Source organism: Magallana gigas, chromosome 3 (assembly GCF_963853765.1).
Source record: "Magallana gigas chromosome 3, xbMagGiga1.1, whole genome shotgun sequence".
In the NCBI taxonomy this organism is placed as follows: domain Eukaryota; kingdom Metazoa; phylum Mollusca; class Bivalvia; order Ostreida; family Ostreidae; genus Magallana; species Magallana gigas.
The window spans coordinates 55,200,785-55,223,044 of NC_088855.1; the positions used below are offsets into that span (position 1 = coordinate 55,200,785).

At 36.2% G+C, this 22,260-nt stretch overlaps 1 protein-coding gene across 1 annotated transcript; it reads right to left on the reverse strand.

Annotated features, from left to right (window-relative positions):
- Positions 1–2,939: 2,939 nt before the first annotated feature.
- LOC117683162 (uncharacterized) lies at positions 2,940–9,493 on the reverse strand. Its single transcript, XM_066080437.1, has 3 exons — positions 9,270–9,493; positions 3,898–8,771; positions 2,940–3,399 (listed from the first exon to the last, which is right to left on the reverse strand). The coding sequence occupies exon 2, from the start codon at positions 7,899–7,901 to the stop codon at positions 4,242–4,244; it is 3,660 nt and encodes a 1,219-aa protein (XP_065936509.1). The 5' UTR covers positions 7,902–8,771; positions 9,270–9,493; the 3' UTR covers positions 2,940–3,399; positions 3,898–4,241.
- Positions 9,494–22,260: the final 12,767 nt, after the last annotated feature.

The following is a 22,260-nucleotide window of genomic DNA, read 5'->3' on the forward strand; positions in this document are numbered from 1 at the left end:
TTATAAAGCTTTTGAGACAGTCCCTTATGTGACCCGAATTGTTTTTTTTCTTCAAAGATTAAAAACGATGATGCAACGTTGTGTTATGCGGCTTTTGTGACCTTGCGCAATACAATTTAGTACGTCATTCCTGAGATAAATCTAACTGTTTTAATGTAAAGTTTCACTGAAATAAACCTTAAAATAATTTATTAGCTCTAAATAATTTTTCTTAGATCTTATTCATTTGATAAAATGAAAATTCCGATTTGAAGACTTGAATAATCAAGTTTGTTGACTTACACAAAGTTGCGGATGCTCGTTAGTTTGAATTGACTCGAACGAGTAACAGTTGTTGATGTTTAATAAAAAAAACACTAGGCTAGCCTTATGATTCGAAATTGAAAATAGTGAATAAGGGTGCTTACTGGTGGTGGAATAAAAGTCTTATAAAACATTATTTCGGTAAGTTCTTGTATATAAACACAACCAGAGCGCTCTGTTTTCATTGCGTCCTCAGGATGAACTCCTTAATTGATAGTTAACGTAATTTGCAGTTTTATAAACAAAGCAAATTGAAACTTGGAAGTGGGCTAAACTTATCAAAAATCTTAACAAACAAGAATAAAGGGTCTTGTGGTTACGGTTATGAATAACTTTGTAAAAAAAGGGGGGGGGGGGGCGGACTAACCACACCACCCCCCCTCCCCCCCCCCACAATAGCCCCCCCCCCCCCCCCCGGTTCCGACGCCTGTGTTACGCAGTTATATGTTTTCCCTCATATTTGTAATTTAAACCTTTGACAAAATCAATTTTATATTAATTTTTGTAGCAGATATAGTTATGTTGAAAGTACTAGCAAATCTTCGAAAATAGGTCACTGAAGCGTTGAAGCGAGGGGTTGTGTCAAAAATAGTTCGGACCGGAAGTATTTGATAAAGCATCACCCGTTTGATATAGCAAAGGTTTATCACACGGGTAATATACACCACATGTATGAGATAAATAGAGGATATCTATATTGTGTGATTTTATATTTGCTTTATCCAACGAGTTGAAATGGTGTATATATTCGCGAGGCTTGCCGAGCGAATATAACCATTTCAACGAGTTGGATAAAGCAAATATAAAATCACAGAATTATAGATGTTCTATTTATCTCATACAATTTGATTTATATTATGAAGATTTTGAGACAGTCCCTTATGTGACCCGAATAGTGTTTTTTTTGTTTTCAAAGATAAAAACGATGATACAACGTTGTGTTATGCGGCTATTGTGACCTTGCGCAATACAATTTAGTACGTCATTCCTGAGATAAGTCTTACTGTTTTAATGTAAAGTTTCACTGAAACAAACCTTTAAATATTTTTTACTTCTAAATAATATTTCTTATAGCTTATTCACTTGATTAAATGGAAATTCTGATTAGAAGACTTGAATAATCAAGTTTGTTGACATACACAAAGTTGCGAATGCTCGTTAGTTAGAATATTGACTCGAAGAAGCAACAGTTGTTGATGTTTAATAAAACAAACACTAGGCTTGCCTTATGATTCGAAATTGAAAATAGTGAATAAGGATGCTTACTGGTGGTGGAATAAAAGTCTTATGAAACATTATTTCGGTAAGTTCTTGTATATAAACACAACCAGAGCGCTCTGTTTTCATCGCGTTGTTAGGATGAACTCCTTGATAGTTAACGTAATTTGCAGTTTTATTATCTTCACAAAGCAAATTGAAAGTTGGAAGTGGGCTAAACTTATCAAAAATCTTGACAAACAAGAAACAAAAGGGCTTGTGGTTACGGTTATGAATAAATTTGCAAAAAAGGTGTGTGTGGGGCTAACCCCCCCCCCCCCCCCCCACTCACAATAGCCCTCCCCCCCCCCCCGGTTCCGACGCCTGTGCTACGCAGTTATGTGTTTTCCCTCATATTTGTAATCTAAATCTTTGACAAAATCAATTTTATATTAATCTTTGTAGTAGATATAGTTATGTTGAAAGTACTAGCAAATCTTCGAAAATAGGTCACTGAAGCGTTGAAGCGAGGGGTTGTGTCAAAAATAGTTCGGACCGGAAGTATTTGATAAAGCATCACCCGTTTGTTATAGCAAAGGTTTATCACACGGGTAATATACACCACACGTATGAGATAAATCTCAATACGATATGATCACTGGGCCAATATCCCATTCAGTAAATATTCAATTAACCAATATCTCATTCAATACTAGTTTAATGGGCCAAAAACTTATTCAAACGTGTTCTATGGGCCAATATCCCATCCAGTAAGTTCAATGCACAAATTATACAAGAATAACAATGCATCTAAGTTAAAAACATACGAAAACGCCCTGTTTGCACCACAAAAAAAAGTTTTCAACAACACTCTTTTAAGTGGGATTTGACGACAACACCACATGCACACAAGTACACCCGCAACCAATAAACGTCCCACATATTGGTGACGGCGTCACACACCACCTCAAACAGACACCGCTGACCAAAGGCCAACTGAATTATCATCTTCCTTAAAGCTGACATGAATTCATAAAAGTATTTGGTCGCCATATTAGTTTTTATCACTCTTCATCTGCCAGTATATACACCAGTCAAGAAAGTTACGATAGGTTGTTTTTTGATCGAAGCATTCGGGCTGCACGGAGTTCTAAATGCTTGAACTACACATTATAGTAAAATGTGTATAAAAATGAATAAAGGAAACTATCAATCAATAAATATGAAATACATTTATGCTTTGAATGAATGAAAGAATTTTTAATGTATCTGTATTATATTGCACAGACAGTGCTGCCTTACTTCGCATGCACATCGAACACGTGTTTCGTGCATAACGTCTGCATCTTATCCCCGACAGCAATTCATCCAACACAATAGTAAAACCAAGAAAGTGTAACGGGATGAGCGGAGGCTACTCCAAACAACAACAAGACATCTTAAATTTAACAAAATTTAATAACAAAAAAAATAAGAGAAAGAAAGAAAAGATAGAAATATAAACACTAAACCACACAAACACTCACACACCTTTCACTCAACAAGAAAAAATATGATGTTTATACAAATGACCAAAAATAAATTAGAAGAGTGTCCGAATCTCCGGGGCTGTAGTCCTGGACCAACTACGGACAACCACAACTATAGTAGTTTCGTCACAACAATCATCATCATCACCATCGCCATCATAATCATCGACACTATCGTCAACATCATCGCCTACAACACCATAATCATAATAGACATCATCGTCATCACCATAATCATCTACTTCATAATCATCACCGACGTCACCATGAACGACATCATCTACACCATCATCATCGACATGACCATCATCATCATCGTAGTCATCGACATCATAACATCATCGTCGTCATCAACATCAACAATATGACACTACAATAAGTGTACAAGTGACACCATAACACCATAATAAAAACAATATTGTATAATACATCATATAAGTATCTCACTGATAGTATCAAACTATGATAATGTATAAATAGTATTATATTAAAGGCAACATCTCAAAATATTGTAAGTATATGGTAACTAAGTTATTTGTTTACAGTAAACAATATGGCGTCTGAGACTTCCGGTGACGCACTTCCGCCCAAGTAGTTAAGTGGAAAAAGTGACAATAAATTGTAAAATAAAATAACGCATAGAAAATAGCCCTTTAAATCACCGTTTCTTTATACAGCAATAGCAAAAACTGTACTATAGAAAAAGACGAATTCCATTTAAACACTCTCGCTAAAGTCACACATCAGTGAACACACAGGTAACTCTACAGTGAACAATGGTCAAGGTGACTTTATAGGACGACTGCGCAATACTAATAAAAAGGCAAAAATTTACAAATAAACTACACCAAACTAAATAAATACTTACCACGGTCAGCTATCCGTGTCCGCGTCAAATGCTGAACTTGTGAAACTAAAACATGCCACACAGGCTTCTAACACGATACCCCCTTCACACACTAAGCACGTCTTAATCGCTGGACAGCTCGGCCGGGTATATCTTAGCGCCTATTGTTAGCGTCGGCCAAGCACGTTGCAAAGAATTATGGGAAAAATAAAATCGGGTGTGTTCGATATGAACAGTGATTGTCACACACCTCCCCCCTTTAAAAAATTGTCCTGCAATTTCAAATAAACAATCACTGAATTTTGAAAATTCTCACGTATTTACAATAAAACCTATATACATACCTGTACTGTCTACTATACATCTCACTGACGACTCAGGTAATCCGCACCCACATTGTCGCTTCCTTTGATTGCAATGATCCTAAAGCGGTATGGCTGAAGCTGCAAAGCCCAACGCATCAGTCTGGAGTTCTCTGTCTTTGCTTTGTTAAGGTAGGTCAGGGGTTGGTGATCAGTTTCAAGTAGAAACTCGCGTCCATAAAGGTACTGGTGGAAATTCTGTATTCCCCACACTACCGCCAAACACTCCTTCTCGATAACAGCGTATGCCTTTTCTCTTGGTTGAAGTTTCCTACTGGCGTACGCTACGGGTAGTTTCTCGTCATCCTCCATCTGTAACAGCACAGCACCTATCCCATCATCTGCAGCGTCCGTGCGTAAAATGAAGGTTTCATTAAATTCTGGCAACTTCAATATTGGCCTTTCTGATAACATGTGTTTCAATGTATCAAAAGCTCGTTGCTGACTTTCAGTCCAAATAACTTTATTTGGTTGGCCCTTCTTCGTAAGATCAGAAAGTGGAATGGCTATCGCAGAGAAATTCGGAATAAACTTTCTGTAGAATCCTGCTAAGCCTAGGAAGGCACGAACCTGTTTCTTGGTTTGTGGTATTGGCGCATTTCTGACTGCATCAATCTTGTCCTGTTCTGGTTCTAGACACTTGTTGCCCACCATATGTCCCAAACAGTCAATCTTGTCAAATCCGATGAAACATTTTGTCGGTCTGGCCGCAAGTCCCGCATCTCTGAGTCGTTCGAACACAGTCTTCAGTATGTGTAGATGTTCTTCAAAGGTATCTGTAAAAACAATGACATCATCGATAAAGTTTTCTACGCCGTTCATCCCTTGAAGTAGTTTTCTCATCATACGACTAAATGTTGCCGGCGCGTTTACAAGACCAAACGGCATTGTCCTGAATTGGTACAATCCGGATGGTGTGGAAAAGGCTGTAAGCGGCTTACTCTCGTCAGCCATCGGTACTTGCCAGTATCCTTTGCTTAAGTCTATCTTTGACACAAACTTCTTTCCGGTCATTTTGGAAAATATGCTTTCTGGACTGGGCATTGGTTCTGCATCAAATACCGTAGCACAGTTCAGTCGTCTATAATCAATGCAAAATCGATTCGTTCCATCTTTCTTCCGAGCTATGACAACTGGAGCTGAATAAGGGGAAGATGATGGCTCAATCACATTCAACTGTAGCATTTTCTGAACTTCTTCTGTAATTGTTTTCTCTGTACTGAACGGAATTGGATATGGTTTCACACGCACAGGTTCAGACGATGTCACAACAATCTTATGCTCCACTAAGTTCGTCATTCCAGGTATATCCGTAAATACATCTGAGAACGAATCACACAGTGATTTAGCAGTTTCCAACTGATCTGGTGTTAGTCTGTCTGCAAACTTTATGTCCTTTGCTGTTTCGGTTTGAGTAACAGGTGGCATAAGAATAGAGTCCTGTTGTTCATCATCATCTAGGTCACTAAAGTCTATGAGTGAAATTGCACATGTTGACAAAACACCACAGTTCAATGTATCTCGTTCAACATTCTTCTTAAGAAGATTTGCGTGGAAAGTTTTCAGCTTGCCTCCCATATCGATCTTGTAGTCCATCTGTCCTAACGGTACTGCAGGTACTTTTCCTTTCGGAATAGTCCGCTGACACACGTCACATGATCTGCAAAACCGTCTAATATCTGACTGAATTCCTGGCCAGTAAAATTCGGACACTACTCTGTCGGTTGTTTTCTTTGATCCCAGATGACCACCCATCAGCGTTTCATGTGCTATCTTCATAACGATAGTTCTGTATTTCCGCGGAACGATTAACTGTCGGAAAAGTTTTCCACTGGACACTTTGGGACTGCAAAATTCTCTGAACAACATTTGCTTCCGTTCACACATTTTTGAAAATCCGCCGTCACTGAAATGTTTAAGCTGTCCACTCTCAGCTAAGCTCCATAACTTTTTCAGTGTCTCGTCGTTTCGTTGTTCTTGTAAGATATCCTCCGGCGATACATCCCGTATTGCTTCCGGTACTTTCAATGGTTTGTATGGAGACTGTTTCTTTTTCAGTTGCACACGCGTTTCAACAGCTGCTATGTTTTCAACGGAATGAATCCAGGCTGGATTTGGTTCATGTGGTTTCCTTACTCCACGAATATTACCAAGAATAAGATCGTACGAAGGCGAATCAAAGCACCAAGCATCAACACTTCCGGTAAAGTAAGGAGTATCGACATCAATTCTAGCCACATCTGAATCAATAATACGACCGTCTGCTAACTTGCATCGTTGAGATGTCCCTGTTAGTTGATCATCGTTTACCAGTTCTCTACGAATAACGGCACCACTACAACCTGTGTCTCTTAGCACAGTCACTAGTTTATTGCCAACACATCCTTTCACAACTGGCATTTCCGTTTCACAGAAAGCAACCGAATCACCAACACACGGTAAGTTTCCATGTTTCTCGACGACACTCCCGGCTCCTTGGCGACCTCTACCGCGTCCTGGATATCCATGGTTCCCATTATTGTACGACCCACGTTGAAAATCACTAGGGTAAGTATGTTTCGGTGTTGTTTCTTGTTTCTCGCTCGAATTAAACGGCCTGTTATTCGGACTTTTGCGGAAGTTGCAGTTAAAGGCTTTATGTCCTTGTCGTCCGCACTCATAACACTTCACTGCATTTCCAGATTGGTTTTGTTGCACGGAATCTGTGTACGGCGGTTGTCTATCGGACTGCTGTCGTCTGTCAAAGAGCGGTTTTTGCGTAAGTGAAGAGGATGTCACTGTTCTGGCCTCAGCAAACTGGTCCGCGTATCGCGCCATGTCTTGGATCGAAGTAGGAATCCTCTCCTTTAGGAATAAGGCAAGTTCTTTCGAGCAACACAATAAAAACTGTTCACGTAAGAACAAGTCCTTCAGATCATCGAATGTCTTGTTAGTCTTAGACAGCTGAATCCAGCGCTCAAGGTAACTGTCCAGTCTGGTAGAAAATTGCATAAAAGTTTCACTTCCGTCTGGTTTTGAAAATCGGAACTTCTTGCGGAAACCGTCCTCCGTCATGTCAAATCGTTTCAACAGGGCGTTCTTCAACTCGTTGAAATCAAGTGCTGTTTCGTGTGAGAGTCTTGCGAACACATCCAGTGCCTTTCCTTTGAGTAATGCGCTAAGATGAGTCCCCCACATGTCTTTATTCCATTTCTGCGTTGTTGCGTATATCTCAAATCTTTGAATGTACGCGTCAATGTTGTCTTTCGAATCCTCAAACGGAGGAAGTTTTGGTCCTTTTATCACTTGAGAAGTTTCTTTCTCCTCTTTAGTCACAACACTCGGATTCATGTGAGATCTCTCGAGTTGCAGTTTGTGATCAAGTTCCAGTTCTTCTAGTTTTTGCTGATGTCTCTTTTCTTCTATCAATCGGGCGTGCTCTCGCTCATCATGTTCTCTTGCGGCGCGCTCTTTCTCCATCTGTAGTTTGAAGTCGCGGTCTTTCTCCTCCATCTGTAGTTTGAAGTCGCGGTCTCTCTCCTCCTGTCTCTCGACTCTATGTTTCTCACGTTCGTCCCGCATTCTGGCCTGTTCGTCCTTCACGAATTGTTGAAGGTCTTCATCCTTCATCCCCATCTTGGTCCCCACTTCAAGTAGCTCCAGCATCTCCTTGACAGTAGACATGGTGCATTGACTGACAGACCAACTTACCTCAAAATTATCTCATAAAGGGACTAACTTCTCAACTTTTAACAAAACAATCTGCCTAACGTAATGTACTCACCAAGGGAAAAGGAAACAACGACCTACACTTGCTCTTACATGTACTACAAAAAAGATCAAAAAATGAAAAATAAAATAAACCTTGGCAACTGTTCACTTATAAAGATATCTTGTAGTATCTGGAGGAGTCAACTCATCCCACCGCTGCCACCAATTGTAACGGGATGAGCGGAGGCTACTCCAAACAACAACAAGACATCTTAAATTTAACAAAATTTAATAACAAAAAAAAATAAGAGAAAGAAAGAAAAGATAGAAATATAAACACTAAACCACACAAACACTCACACACCTTTCACTCAACAAGAAAAAATATGATGTTTATACAAATGACCAAAAATAAATTAGAAGAGTGTCCGAATCTCCGGGGCTGTAGTCCTGGACCAACTACGGACAACCACAACTATAGTAGTTTCGTCACAACAATCATCATCATCACCATCGCCATCATAATCATCGACACTATCGTCAACATCATCGCCTACAACACCATAATCATAATAGACATCATCGTCATCACCATAATCATCTACTTCATAATCATCACCGACGTCACCATGAACGACATCATCTACATCATCTTCATCGACATGACCATCATCATCGTCGTCGTCATCATCACCATAACATCATCGTCGTCATCAACATGAACATCGCATCGTCATCGACTTCACCATTCATCTACACCATCATCATCGACATGACCATCATCATCATCGTAGTCATCGACATCATAACATCATCGTCGTCATCAACATCAACAATATGACACTACAATAAGTGTACAAGTGACACCATAACACCATAATAAAAACAATATTGTATAATACATCATATAAGTATCTCACTGATAGTATCAAACTATGATAATGTATAAATAGTATTATATTAAAGGCAACATCTCAAAATATTGTAAGTATATGGTAACTAAGTTATTTGTTTACAGTAAACAATATGGCGTCTGAGACTTCCGGTGACGCACTTCCGCCCAAGTAGTTAAGTGGAAAAAGTGACAATAAATTGTAAAATAAAATAACGCATAGAAAATAGCCCTTTAAATCACCGTTTCTTTATACAGCAATAGCAAAAACTGTACTATAGAAAAAGACGAATTCCATTTAAACACTCTCGCTAAAGTCACACATCAGTGAACACACAGGTAACTCTACAGTGAACAATGGTCAAGGTGACTTTATAGGACGACTGCGTAATACTAATAAAAAGGCAAAAATTTACAAATAAACTACACCAAACTAAATAAATACTTACCACGGTCAGCTATCCGTGTCCGCGTCAAATGCTGAACTTGTGAAACTAAAACATGCCACACAGGCTTCTAACACGATACCCCCTTCACACACTAAGCACGTCTTAATCGCTGGACAGCTCGGCCGGGTATATCTTAGCGCCTATTGTTAGCGTCGGCCAAGCACGTTGCAAAGAATTATGGGAAAAATAAAATCGGGTGTGTTCGATATGAACAGTGATTGTCACAGAAAGTAACAATGTAACGTCGTTTCCATTGGTTTTTACAGAGACACTAACCGTTTCTAAAATACATAGATCTGCCACAGTGTGTGGTTTGCGCAAGTTCGATGTTATAACAGACACAGAAAAACGTTCATCAACTATTTAGCATTGTCGAAATATATGTATTTGGAGTGACCAAAAACAGCTAATATTTTTTTCTGTGAATTGTGGCACTTAAACGGCGTTTTTCCTTTGATGACTGGTGTACAATAATTTCCAATACTTGTCTTTCACCCGAGTAGGCGTGGCTTATCACCGTACAATAACTTTAGAATTTACAAGTTATTGTACTGTATGAAAGAAGGCATGGTGATAGTACCGTACAATAATTTTTGAATTATTCTACACTGAAAAAAGAAGAAGCAAACTTCCACAAAACTTATGCTTTAATCAATTTCAAAACAACTCTAAACTCAAATTCTTCTCCATAAACACCTGAACTCTGCTGAACGTCCTTGTGTAATCAACATAAAATTCAACAACAAAAATGAAAAAAAAAATACGTTTCGCTTAGTTTAACAACCTATCTGGCTACTAACTATACTTTAAAACTGAAACGTAACGTTGCAGTTTTTAAATTATCCAAACGGGAATTTAGGCCTCTTGCTCATGGGCTCCTCTTTACTATGGACAGTTGCAGATGTTTCCGGAAAAACGGAACACTCGGAGATGATCCAATCCTGTTTCGTACTCTGCAAGCGTCTACGTAACGCTGATGTTCAGTAATCCGTCGAAAGCTTCCATTTCGTCACAAACTTGAGATGATGTCAAGTCGTCGATCTTTTCAATTTTGAATTCATCATCAAGGAAATCTACGTCCATCTGTCAAAGCGGTCCAAACTGAAATGCTGCGCAAAAAATGCAGCTCGTGAAAGTAGGCGTGCCACAAATCATTTGCTGGACCAATCGTCATACAATAATTGCTGTATCCTTAAATGAAACGGGGTCGTGACCTCGTGCCCTTGCGGGCACTCGTCACGCCTCCGTTTCATTTCTAGATACAGCAATTATTGTATGACTATTAGTCCAACAAATATAACCTGAAACATCAGATAAATGTTTTGTACAGTATTAAAATGTAGTAAAATGTATTTTTAAATAATTATTCTTTCTGACAACCAGCACGGCTAATCTATGACAGGGGCTTAGCCCCCCCTTTCTGCAAAGTAGTACATAACCATAACCAAGAACCTTTTTTTATTCGCTTATCAAGATTTTTGATAATTCTTGCCCCCCCCCCCTCCCGTATTTTTGCCATGAAAATAATGCGGATCAGGGGTGTGAGTGCCCTTTGTAGGTAGTACCTACAATATTTCCTAATTGAGCGGACTTCATCGTTGTCAAAACTGGGTGATTATTGTAGAATTGTAGGTATTGAGTGCATGTGACAGTAAAAATATGACATACAGTTTGATAATGGCATTGATGAATAAAGTGGAACCTTTCTTATGTTGGTCTGTTTTGAATATATCATGATGAACAGATTGATGTATGACACTTAAATGTAATGTGCAAGACTTTAATGATTGTATTAGGTGAATTTTCCTTTAATAGTGTGAATTCTAATACCATTAATAAAGCCTGATAAACCAAAATAAAAACAGCAGAAAAATAAAACAGTTTTATAGCTGCCATGACAAATCACATGCAAATTGTGTAAGATTTGATTTAGTATATTGATATGGGAATACCAAAACCCATTGAGTTGTGTTTTTCGAACCGTGTTAAAGTTTACATACACGGAAGAATTGTGGTCATGTCTTGTATTAAAGCTGTCTTGGGCATTCAGAGGTTTAAGATCTATTCGCTATTCACTATTCGAATAGCGAATGGTTCTCTATTCAAATTACCGTAAACATGCTAATAAACGTAAACTCAAAATAAATAAACTTACCTTTCTAATTGAGAAAAACAGTTTTATAGTAAAATTATTATTTGTTGACCTAACCTAAACATTGACATAATAAACTCGACCAGTAAAAGGCTTAGCTAGCCTGGCGAAAATTTGACATTTCGTATAATACAGTTAAAACGGGATTTCTTTCAAGGGGCTGGCTTACACCCTGTATCCTATATTTGGGCCTTCATATTTTGTAAGGATAATGTCCCGGGAGACCCCAGTCGATCCTTAAAAGGAATTGGGTTTACACGAGCAGTAAGAGGTTTAGCTAGCCTGGCGAAAATGCGACATTTCGTTTAATGCAGTTGAAAAGGTATTTTTTTTGGGGGGGGGGGGACTTGCTTACGCCCTGTATCCCATATTTAGACCTTCATCTTTTGGAAAGATGGTGCCCCGGGAGTTTATAGGGCCGGGAGTCAATGATTTTTATCCGATTACCCTGAAATTATTATTTAAATGCAAATACATGTACTTCCAGAGAGCTTGCTGATCTCTTAACAGAACATAAAATGCTTTGATCGTATCGCTGAATCGGGAGAAACATTCTTTTGATTTAGATATCATAAATCTGTAACTAATATATTTCCTTCCTATTTAAAAATTACTATTTACTAATTAGCTATAAAACAATAACAAGAAATTGTTTTATACACATAAAGGCACATGAACTAGTCATTAATAGTTATACTATATCTGACATTTTGCTGCCGGAAAATAGGTTAAGGATGACGTTTACTCAGAATGAAAAAAAATTCCACTGATAATAATGAAACTAAAATCTATTGTATGTCATAGACCTTTGATTGTAGGGTTATTTTTCACTTTCAAAAAAGTAGGTCAATGACCTACTATTCAAGTAAATGGCCATTGAATATTTTTTGAAAAATCAAGAAAAATCCCATAAAATTTTACACTACAATTGAAATTTTCTTAATTGTAAATATATTTCAAAAAATTAAACATTTTAAAAAATGTAATACATTTAATGAATGGCAGTGGCACTAAATAGGTACAAAACATTAAGATTTCAGCGACAATTCAAAAAAATATTCCAGTCCGGATTTCCTCTATCAGTTTTCAAATTCCTACCCATTTTTGATCTAAGTTTACAAAAAATTGAATGATGATAATACAAAAACATTTATAGCATTGAATTACTTATATTGACCTTATTCTGTTGGCATAAAATTTATATGAAGTCAATGATCAAAATTTTGATATCTGGTGTCTTTTATCGTTTTTAAGCATTTTTTAATATTTTCGCAATTCGTTCTATACAATTATTTTAATGAATAAGTAAGGTATAACCAGCAAAAAATATGAAAAATTATATAGACTAAAATATAAAATCTTAACCTTCAATACTGCCAAAAATTTTTTAGTGGAAAACAAAATCTGCAAAATTTAGTCCGAATTTCCTCTGTTTGGCTAAAAGTCTATTTTTGTTGGAGCCTAATTCTGTAATAAATTAAAAATATCAAATGTTTTGTCAATAATAATTTTTTTTATTTCTATCACAATTTTCCAAGTCGATAAAAGTGGGAACCTTAGTTCCGGCGTAGCTTATAGTTACCATAGAAAAAAAACTACTAGCATGTCCATGCATGGATTTAGAGGAGAGAGTTGCCCACCCCCCGGCCTGCCAAACAAAATTATCTTTCAGAGCTTCCTCCCTCATGGTAAATTTTCTGAATCCAGGCATCATCCCGTACACTAAGTGTGTATCCATGATTAATGTGTTTGATTAATATATATAGAGGGGATGTCTTCAAGATCTAGAAAAATTCACCCATAAGGAGGGGGTTGAAATATAATATTGTTTTTTTTTGGGGGGGGGGGGGTCCGAACCCCTCCCTCTAGATCTACACATTTAATAGCGAGCGCAGCGAGGCGGCGCGAAGCGCCGCTCGCGTAGCGAGCTCCATAGACAACGTGTACGAACGGAGGAAATTCGAGTTGAAATCTGCACATTGTTCAAAGAAATATTTTTAAGGCCACGTGAAAACATTCTACTATCCCAGTGATCCTTTGCGGTGCATAGCAACATGGTGGAAGTGTTTCTACGGAAAATTCTTACCTCTACATCGCATACATCATTTTCATTTAACAATAAAAAAAATCCTTCTAAAATCTTTACAGTAAACAACACATAAGCTTACGTAAAAAAACCGCTAGATGACCGAATGCCGTTTTAGAGTCCCAAAAAATAACAGAAAATATGCTTTTAAGAACTGAAAAGCTTGATTTACTGTTAGATCAGAGTCTATGGTGTTGAATAAAACCGTTATCAGACTGCTTCTCACCGGTCGTTGTTCGGCACTTTACAAATCGCCGATAGTTTGTCCAAAAAAAGATAACACGAATACCTATCCAATTAAATCGTAAAGGAACACAATATCAACGCAATTTTGGGCATACATAACGTTCAGACATTAATATCATTAAACCATAGCAAAAGTATTGATTACACAAGTACAAAGGTCAAAAAATGAAACCCGAATTTTTTGTGACCTAGGAAGAGTTGTTGTTTACATTTCGAGTAGTCTCCCGTTTTATTCAATACAAAGCCTGTACATCGCTAAACCTAAAAAAATTCTATGATTATTTCACTCCCACGGTTATAATACACAGTAACATATATGTCTGCTAAGTCATTTTTACTTTGTTGTTATAAATAATTGGTCCAAAAAATTCAGCTGATGACGAGACCTACGTAAACGTCTGCCATTTTGCGAACTCATTTATGGCCAACTACTGTAGGTATATGAAAAAGGCGAATAAGGGACAATTCTTCAAAAACTTTTGAGATCGACCCTGGCTGTTCTAATTAAACTTTTATGTAAGAGCCCTGATCATGTCTCCCCCATATGTTGAATTTTTTTTTTAAATCCACTGAAAAAGAAACCAGAAATATAACCAGTATCTGCTTTACCTTTCCTCCACATATAGAAAAAATTTCATTTTCATCTTTAAGTTTAATATGAATGAATATCTCACTTTTCAGCAAAGAGTAAAGAAATAATTAGACATAACTTTGAAATAAACGAATTTCAAATTAAAAGCCAACTGTTAAAAAAAGGTGTAAATTACTAAATTTCGATTTATAATTAATCGCTACAACAACAAAAGACAGGGCTGTCCCGGGGCCCCATCCTCACCAAATATGAAGGCCCAAATAGGGGATACTATTACTTATTAGGTTAGTTACTGACTCACTACGGAAATATATTGGGTTGATCAATCTCATAGATGGCGAGGCGAAGCCGAGCCGTCTATGAGATTGATCAACCCAATATATTTCCGTAGTGAGTCAGTAACTAACCTTATAAATGTTTTGTTTTCCCGAGGACTATCAAGCGACATATTCATTCACAAATACCGGTGATCTACGTAAAGCAATGTACAAGATGCCTTACATCTCGTCCAATTAAACTCATTTAAACTCTTCAAAATTATCAATACCACCTTTCAAATACACTTAAAAAATCTTTGCTTCACCCATATTACTTACAATGTTTTGTTGATATTCAAATTTAAACCTCTGCAGAGATTTGAGCAAATTTAGACGCTGCCATTTTGTTCTGCTCGATGCTCCAGACACAACAATGTGACGTAAATATTAAAAAGGCAACTACTCTAATTAAAAATAATTCCAAAGGGCCACTACTCGAAATATTTTAATGACTTACTGAACACGATTTCTGTGTTAAATAATATGAAATATCGAGATGAGTAGGGGAGGCCGCGGCCAATGACGGCCATATTGCCTAATATTAATCCTCACAGAACCTACATAGAGATATATGAGGCAATCACGTGCCATGTTTAATCCAATGAAAATGTGACATTTCAGTCTGAGGGAAAACAAAGGGTGTTAGCCAGCCCCTTGAAAGAAACCCCATTACAACTGTATTATACGAAATGTCGCTTTTTCGCCAGGCTAGCTAAGCCTCTTTCTGGTCGACTGGGCTGTCCCGCATCCCCATCCTCACCAAATATGAAGGCCCAAATATGGGAAACAGTGTTAGCCAGTCCCTTGAAGGAAATCCTGTTATAACTGTATTATACGAAATGTCGCATTTTCCCCAGGCTAGCTAAGCCTCTTACTGTTTGTGTTCATTACATCAATGTTAAGGTTAGGTCAGCATGTAATAATTTTGACTATTAAAATGGGGTTTTTTTCAATTAAAAAGGGAAGTTGATATGACATTTTGAATTTACGTTTGATAACATGCTTACGGTAATTTAATTTGAATAGCAAACCGACCACAAAATTCTATTCGCTATTCGAATAGTGAATAACGAGAAGCGAATAGAACTCCAACTTCTGAATCCTTGGTAAGACATGGTTCGATTCTACTCTACAGATCTCAAAAAGTGATGTATAAAGATGTATTATCATCCAGCTTAAGTGTTAATACTGGAGTGGCACAAGAATCTGTACTTCGGCCCCTTTTGTTTTTAATTTATGTCAATAATGTTCAGAAAATGTTTTCCTTTTGTAAATTATACGCAGATGATAATTCAATCCAGTATGCAGAGAAAAACTTAAGAAATATAGAAAATGTCTTAAATCATGATCTAAAAATATAAGAAAAATAGTCTGATGATTGGTTACTTAAATTTGATCCTGATAAAAAGGAAGTTGTATTCTTTAACAATTCAAAACGTAATGAAACCCCAGAACTGTTTTTTCAAGAGTCATGCAGTAAGATATTGTTTCATCTCATAATCATCTAGCCCTAACGTTTTCTGGTGATCTAAAACGGACTGTGTAGATCAATGATTAATTAAGTATACATCGCTTGCAAAAAATTAGGACTACTTAAGAAACTTCAATTTATTTTAGGCAGAGACAAATTCTCAAAATTATGTATAACTTGTGTAAGACCAATATTAAAATATGCTTCTGTTGTATGGGATGGTTGTTATTTTGCAGAAATTGAAAACAGATACACGCTGTAAGAATTGTCACGTGACTTCCAATTTTGTCCTCCAGGAAATCATTGTATCTTGAAACAGGTTGGGAAGTTCTGGCTAAAAGAAGGGTAATAAACTAAATAATTATGTATTAAATTCATTACAATCTTGTTCCACAATATCTTAGTGATATCGATAAAGTTTAAAGGAAAGATTCTTATCGCAACAATTCACGTTATGAAGACAATTATATACCTCCTAGAGTCAAGTATTATATATATATATATATATATATATATATATATATATATATATATATATATATATATATATATATATATATATTTATATATATATATATATATATATATTTATATATATATATATATATATAAAATCATTATAATTACATATGATAAGAACCTAGTAAGTTGCAAGAACTTGTGTTCGAATCCTTTGAATATTTTATATATACAAAAATATTTTCAAATCAAACAGATGGACGAACGACTGACAATGTTCAGATGATTAAAAAAAGCTCACTTTCAAGAATCTTCGATTCAGGAGAGCTAAAAAGTGGAGAGTTGCTTTTAATTAACTCTCCTATGCAGTTACTCTGGCAAACCGGAATTGAAACAGTGTATGGACCTAAGCACACATCATCACCGCTGACAAAATTTAGTACTTGAAAATAATCGATTAATCTGTTGTAATGTACTCCGATGCATTTTTTAACGCAAACTTATTTATAAATACCTTGAAAATAGTCTGATTTTAAATGGTTCGAACAATTTATATATTTTAGTGGTCGTATGTATTTCTACGCCAGTGTTCAACATTATTGGGATACAATTTTCAAGATATTTCAATTACTGATACATAACGTTAATGCATCGTAGAGTTCTATCCTGGAATATTACACAACATCATAATGTTCATGTGGAGAGTTCTCGTCTATAGCTCGGAAAAGCCTGATACTTTATATAGAAAAATGCGCAAAATTATTTAAAAATACAGCTATGGAACTACTTATTCTTGCCATGCAAAATTAAATATCGTTGATTTATATTAAAATAAACAATAATCAATAAAATCAACTCCCGTCAGTACTTAAGTTTTTTGATATAAAACATTTCATAAATCTATTATTCGGATATATACATATCGGCATCGTTACAACAAGGAAACTATAAGCAAACAAGAGTTGAGATTATTTTCTTTCCAATTTTCAATTTAACGATCGCATGTTGGAGCTTTCAGATGCTAGCCGACAAAACTTGCAGTTATGGATAAATAAAAGATCATAGTGTTTCTTATAATTGGTAAGTTATGTTACATAATTTCAACGTAAAGAGAGTGAACAAAAAAACATTAGTATAACTTTAATCATTAGATAACGAAGTTACTATAAAATGTGACATTAACAAAACAAATCAATTGCTATGGTTGAATTTTCTAACCCATTAAATGAAATCATGATTCAGGGATCTTTTGTGGATTGGCTTTCTCCAAAGTATCCAACTGGACTACAGCTATGGAGAATTGTCAAATAGCTGGACAATCACCGTACCTTGCAAGCAAATTAGTTTTAGAAGGGAAATGGGTCGGAAAAGCAAAATATGTCATGCGTTGGGGTAAAATATGTGATCACGATTGATAAAAAATGCAATTAAGTTTTCATAAAATAAATATTTAAAATCGTTTGCTTGATGAATCTATCATGTGTCGAGGTAAACACAGATGTTTACAGCATGTTAACTACTGATAATAATGTCTATTTTTGCAAATTAAATGGAAAAAATTTAAAGAGATACACTGAGTGTGTAAGAATCAATTTATATTGTTTGCTATTTAGTAATATACTATAGTAAGTCGGTATTATTGGAAGTCATTTCAAATCAATGTCGTCAGTGTCATTTAAAACATTGTATTAATTCTATAATATACTCTAAGTATTCATACGTAATATTATCCTTTTATGGGTGTCATAACATTACAAATAGAAAACATAAGTGGTTTTAACAACTGCACAGGTAAAAGTATAAAAGGAAAAGCATTTAAAGATTAATTGTAAACTGTTGATATACTAGCAAGCTGTTTAATGAAATATGATATGAATTTTGTCCTTGGATTATTACTTTCCATTTTTAGACGGTGGCTATAAATAGCCACGGTCTATTGCTACGGTCCTGACCGGAAGAGTATTTCTCACGGGGACCCTAGCGGATAAGGAACGATAACTCTGTTAGGTATGCAGTGTTAAACGCAATGTTTTATCTTTGTGTCGATTTCAGTATGAGAACTAATTTTAATCTTATCAGACATTTTAAGCATTATAACAACAAATTATTTTGTACATATATTTAAATAATTTATGAAATTGTGTTTTATTTTAAATGAGCCGTTACCCTGTCTGCTTACGCGGTATCGATAATTTATGCACCAACTGCTGTAACGTGCAAGGGGGTCACTGCCTGTGATCCCCGCGGGCCCGTACCCGAGATGGAATCGGATAGCCCTGATTGCTGCCAATATTTACAAGTGCAGGCTTTAATCACCGCTCCTGCACATATATAGGGACTCAACGTTACGCAGGCAGGGATGACCACACACCTACGCAACTGAACAGGTACCAATGTTAACGCAAGCAGGGATGACCGCACACTTGCGCCAACAACGCAACCTAACGCAAGCAGGGAGTGCCGCACATTTGCGCTAGAAAGGCCAGAACACCAGCAGGGATGACCACACACTAGTGCTCCGCCGCAACCACCACCAATACAAGCAGGGATGACCGCACACTTGTATTGATGCGACACAGAGCAGGGATGACCGCACACTCTGTATCGTAGGTTAAATTACACGAAGATTAGATAGAGCAGGGATGTCCGCACACTCAACCTAGCCGTACCTGTTCAAGTTTAACCCCAAACAGTCATTCTCTGTAATGCAATTGACACTGTCCCTATATATGTGCCGGCCTAAAATAATTTGTAGTATCTAAAAATTAGAAATTAAAAATAAACAAATTAATCCAACCTAATCCTAGAAATACTTATACATTACAACTTATTTACATTAAATATTTATTATTGTATAAAAATAATCATCATAATAATTGGTTATTATTGGAAACATTAATTAAATCATCAAAAATCAATAAATCAAAGGGGAATTACTCTAACCAAAAATACATTAGTAAGCTGCCCGCTTCACTGCCACTTGTGACGTTAAACTCTGTATCAGGACTGCATAAACTCTGTCACTGCGATAACTGGCTAAGAGATCTCACAATAATCGCTTCTTGTTTTTTATGATGTAAACAATTGTCAGAAACACACTGTTTAAACAGGTTTGCCATTTCATATATCAGCAATTAGGCTTCATCGATAAATTCAGTCATTTTCAACGAATTAATTTTAGTTGAGGAAGAATATTTATTTTGATGTAGCTTATTCCAAAGAATTCACAACAGATACTGACAATATTAATGATTATTACATAAACTAGAGCAGAGCTCGTGGCAAAGCCACGAGTAGGTCTTCCGTTGTTGCTGCGAGTTGAAAATATATGTGATATGGTGTCAAACGATTATAATTATTAACTTTCAGTTCTGCTTTTGTTATAAAAACGTGTTGTGATTGAAAGCCTGCATTAAAAACGTGTTTTGAAAAAGAAAACTAGAGGTACTGTGAGCAAGCTCACAATTGATACCCCCCGCTAAGAAAAAATCATTACGCGTGTATTTTTGCTATTATAGAAAATATTGGATGAATCTATTTCACTGTCCATTTTTTATAAATAACAACTGCTTTATTTTTGGAAACTGTTAATTTTTAGCTTCTAATATTTCCATTAATAAGACATGACACAGACAGAATTTAGCTTTTTTGAAACAATGACCTTGAACTTTCTCAATTGGGTCAAGGTCATGACACACCCTTTAATCATAAGCAATCTTTGTGTGAAGTAGGAACTTCCAATGTTTCCCCATAAGAAAGATATGGACCGGACACGAATTTTGCATTTTTTCTGCCAGTGACCTTGCCCGAATGACCTTGGGTCAAGGCCATGACACACCCTAAGGTCATAAGCAATCTTTGTGTGAAGTAAGAACTTCCAATGTTTCCCTATAAGAAAGATATGGACCGGACACGAATTTTGCACTTTTTCTGCCAGTGACCTTGACCTTGCCCGAATGACCCTGGGTCAAGGTCATGACACACCCTTAGGTCAAAAGCAATCTTTGTGTGAAGTAAGAACTTCCAATGTTTCCCCATAAGAAAGATATGGACCGGACACGAATTTTACACTTTTTCTGCCAGTGACCTTGACCTTATGACCTTGGGTCAAGGTCATGACACACCCTTAGGTCATAAGCAATCTTTGTGTGAAGTAAGAACTTCCAATGTATCTCCATAAGAAAGATAAAGACCGGACACAATTGCATAGACAAGACGGACAGACAGACAGACAGACAGACAGACAGACGGACGGACGGACATGGTGATTCCTATATACCCCCCCCCCCCAAACTTTGTTTGCGGGGGGTATAATAAGAAAATGTTTTAGGAAAACTATTTGTCGCACACAGTTTATGTAATCGTAACAAACATTATTTTAAAAAATGAGATATTTAATGGCGAGTTAAATTTTCAGAGGGTAGCAAGCATTGTAATAAACAGTATGTACTCATGTGTCATGTCAGGAATTGTGGTGTTTTTTTTTTAAACCGAACCCGTTTACAAAACACGTAACCTTTTCTCTAAGATAACTTCTTTATTTAAATATTTGTAAATTTTTGAAGACAATGTGCAATTTAGAATTGTTGCTTGCTGACAAAATTTACAGACCCTGAAACGTACTACTACAACAAAAAAAGCGTGCGACTTACGTGCGAAAAACGTTTCGTATTAACCGTTTAGCGTTTCGTGTGAATCGTGAAGCGTTTCGTGTAAACCGTTTAGCGTTTCGGACAAAGCGTGCAGAATTTCGGACAATGCGTTTAAATCGTTTCGAGCAAAGCGTGCGTGAACCATGTGAAACGTTTATCAGATTTCATTCAGAACTCTCTGACAATTTGTTTCAAAATGGAGCCCGTGTTTTACATTACATGTACTTTAAACTGTTTGTGATTGGCAAAACTCTCTTGTAGGTATTTTCATGAAGAAAAAAAATCTAGAAGAAATGATATACTTATCTTTTTACAAAACTGAATTTATTTTTAACAAACAAAAGAAAGGTATATGTATTAAAAGACGACTAGTTACAGAGTACATGTATATATAACGTTTTATACGATGTTTCAGTACTGGTACAGTTTTACCGGTAACGAATATTTGCCAGTATCGAATAATTTTTAGAAAAATTATTGGTGGAAGACAAAGTTGAGGTTAAAAAAATTCTAGCTAGGTGATTATTACACAGAAATAAATATTATATCAGTGCGTGAAGTTGTTTGCCAATTGCACGATTATTTACCGAATTGTTTAAAAATTAAAAATGTGCCCCAGATATGAGCTGCCGGATGTTCAAAGCAGAAAAAACGAAAGCTTAACTATGAAAATAAGTTTGTTATTGATCCCTATTTAGTGAATAATTAGTAAATATAATTCATTTAAAAAGATAATACATCATATCAAATAATAATGGAGCTTTGAATGAAATTACGACTTCAAATAGAACCACGTGTAGTTTTCCTAGTTACGGTTCATTGCGACAGAAGTATTATTTGGCTGCAAAAATTGATAGATATACGGGAAAAACAAAGGAAAATGGCAACTACTTATCATCAATTACTACTATAAAGTGTTTTTATGAAAATTCAATATTATAAAGTAACGGAAATGAAAAATGTTCAAGTCCAGTTTCAATTTGACCGGAAAACGGTATGATAAAAATAACGATCAT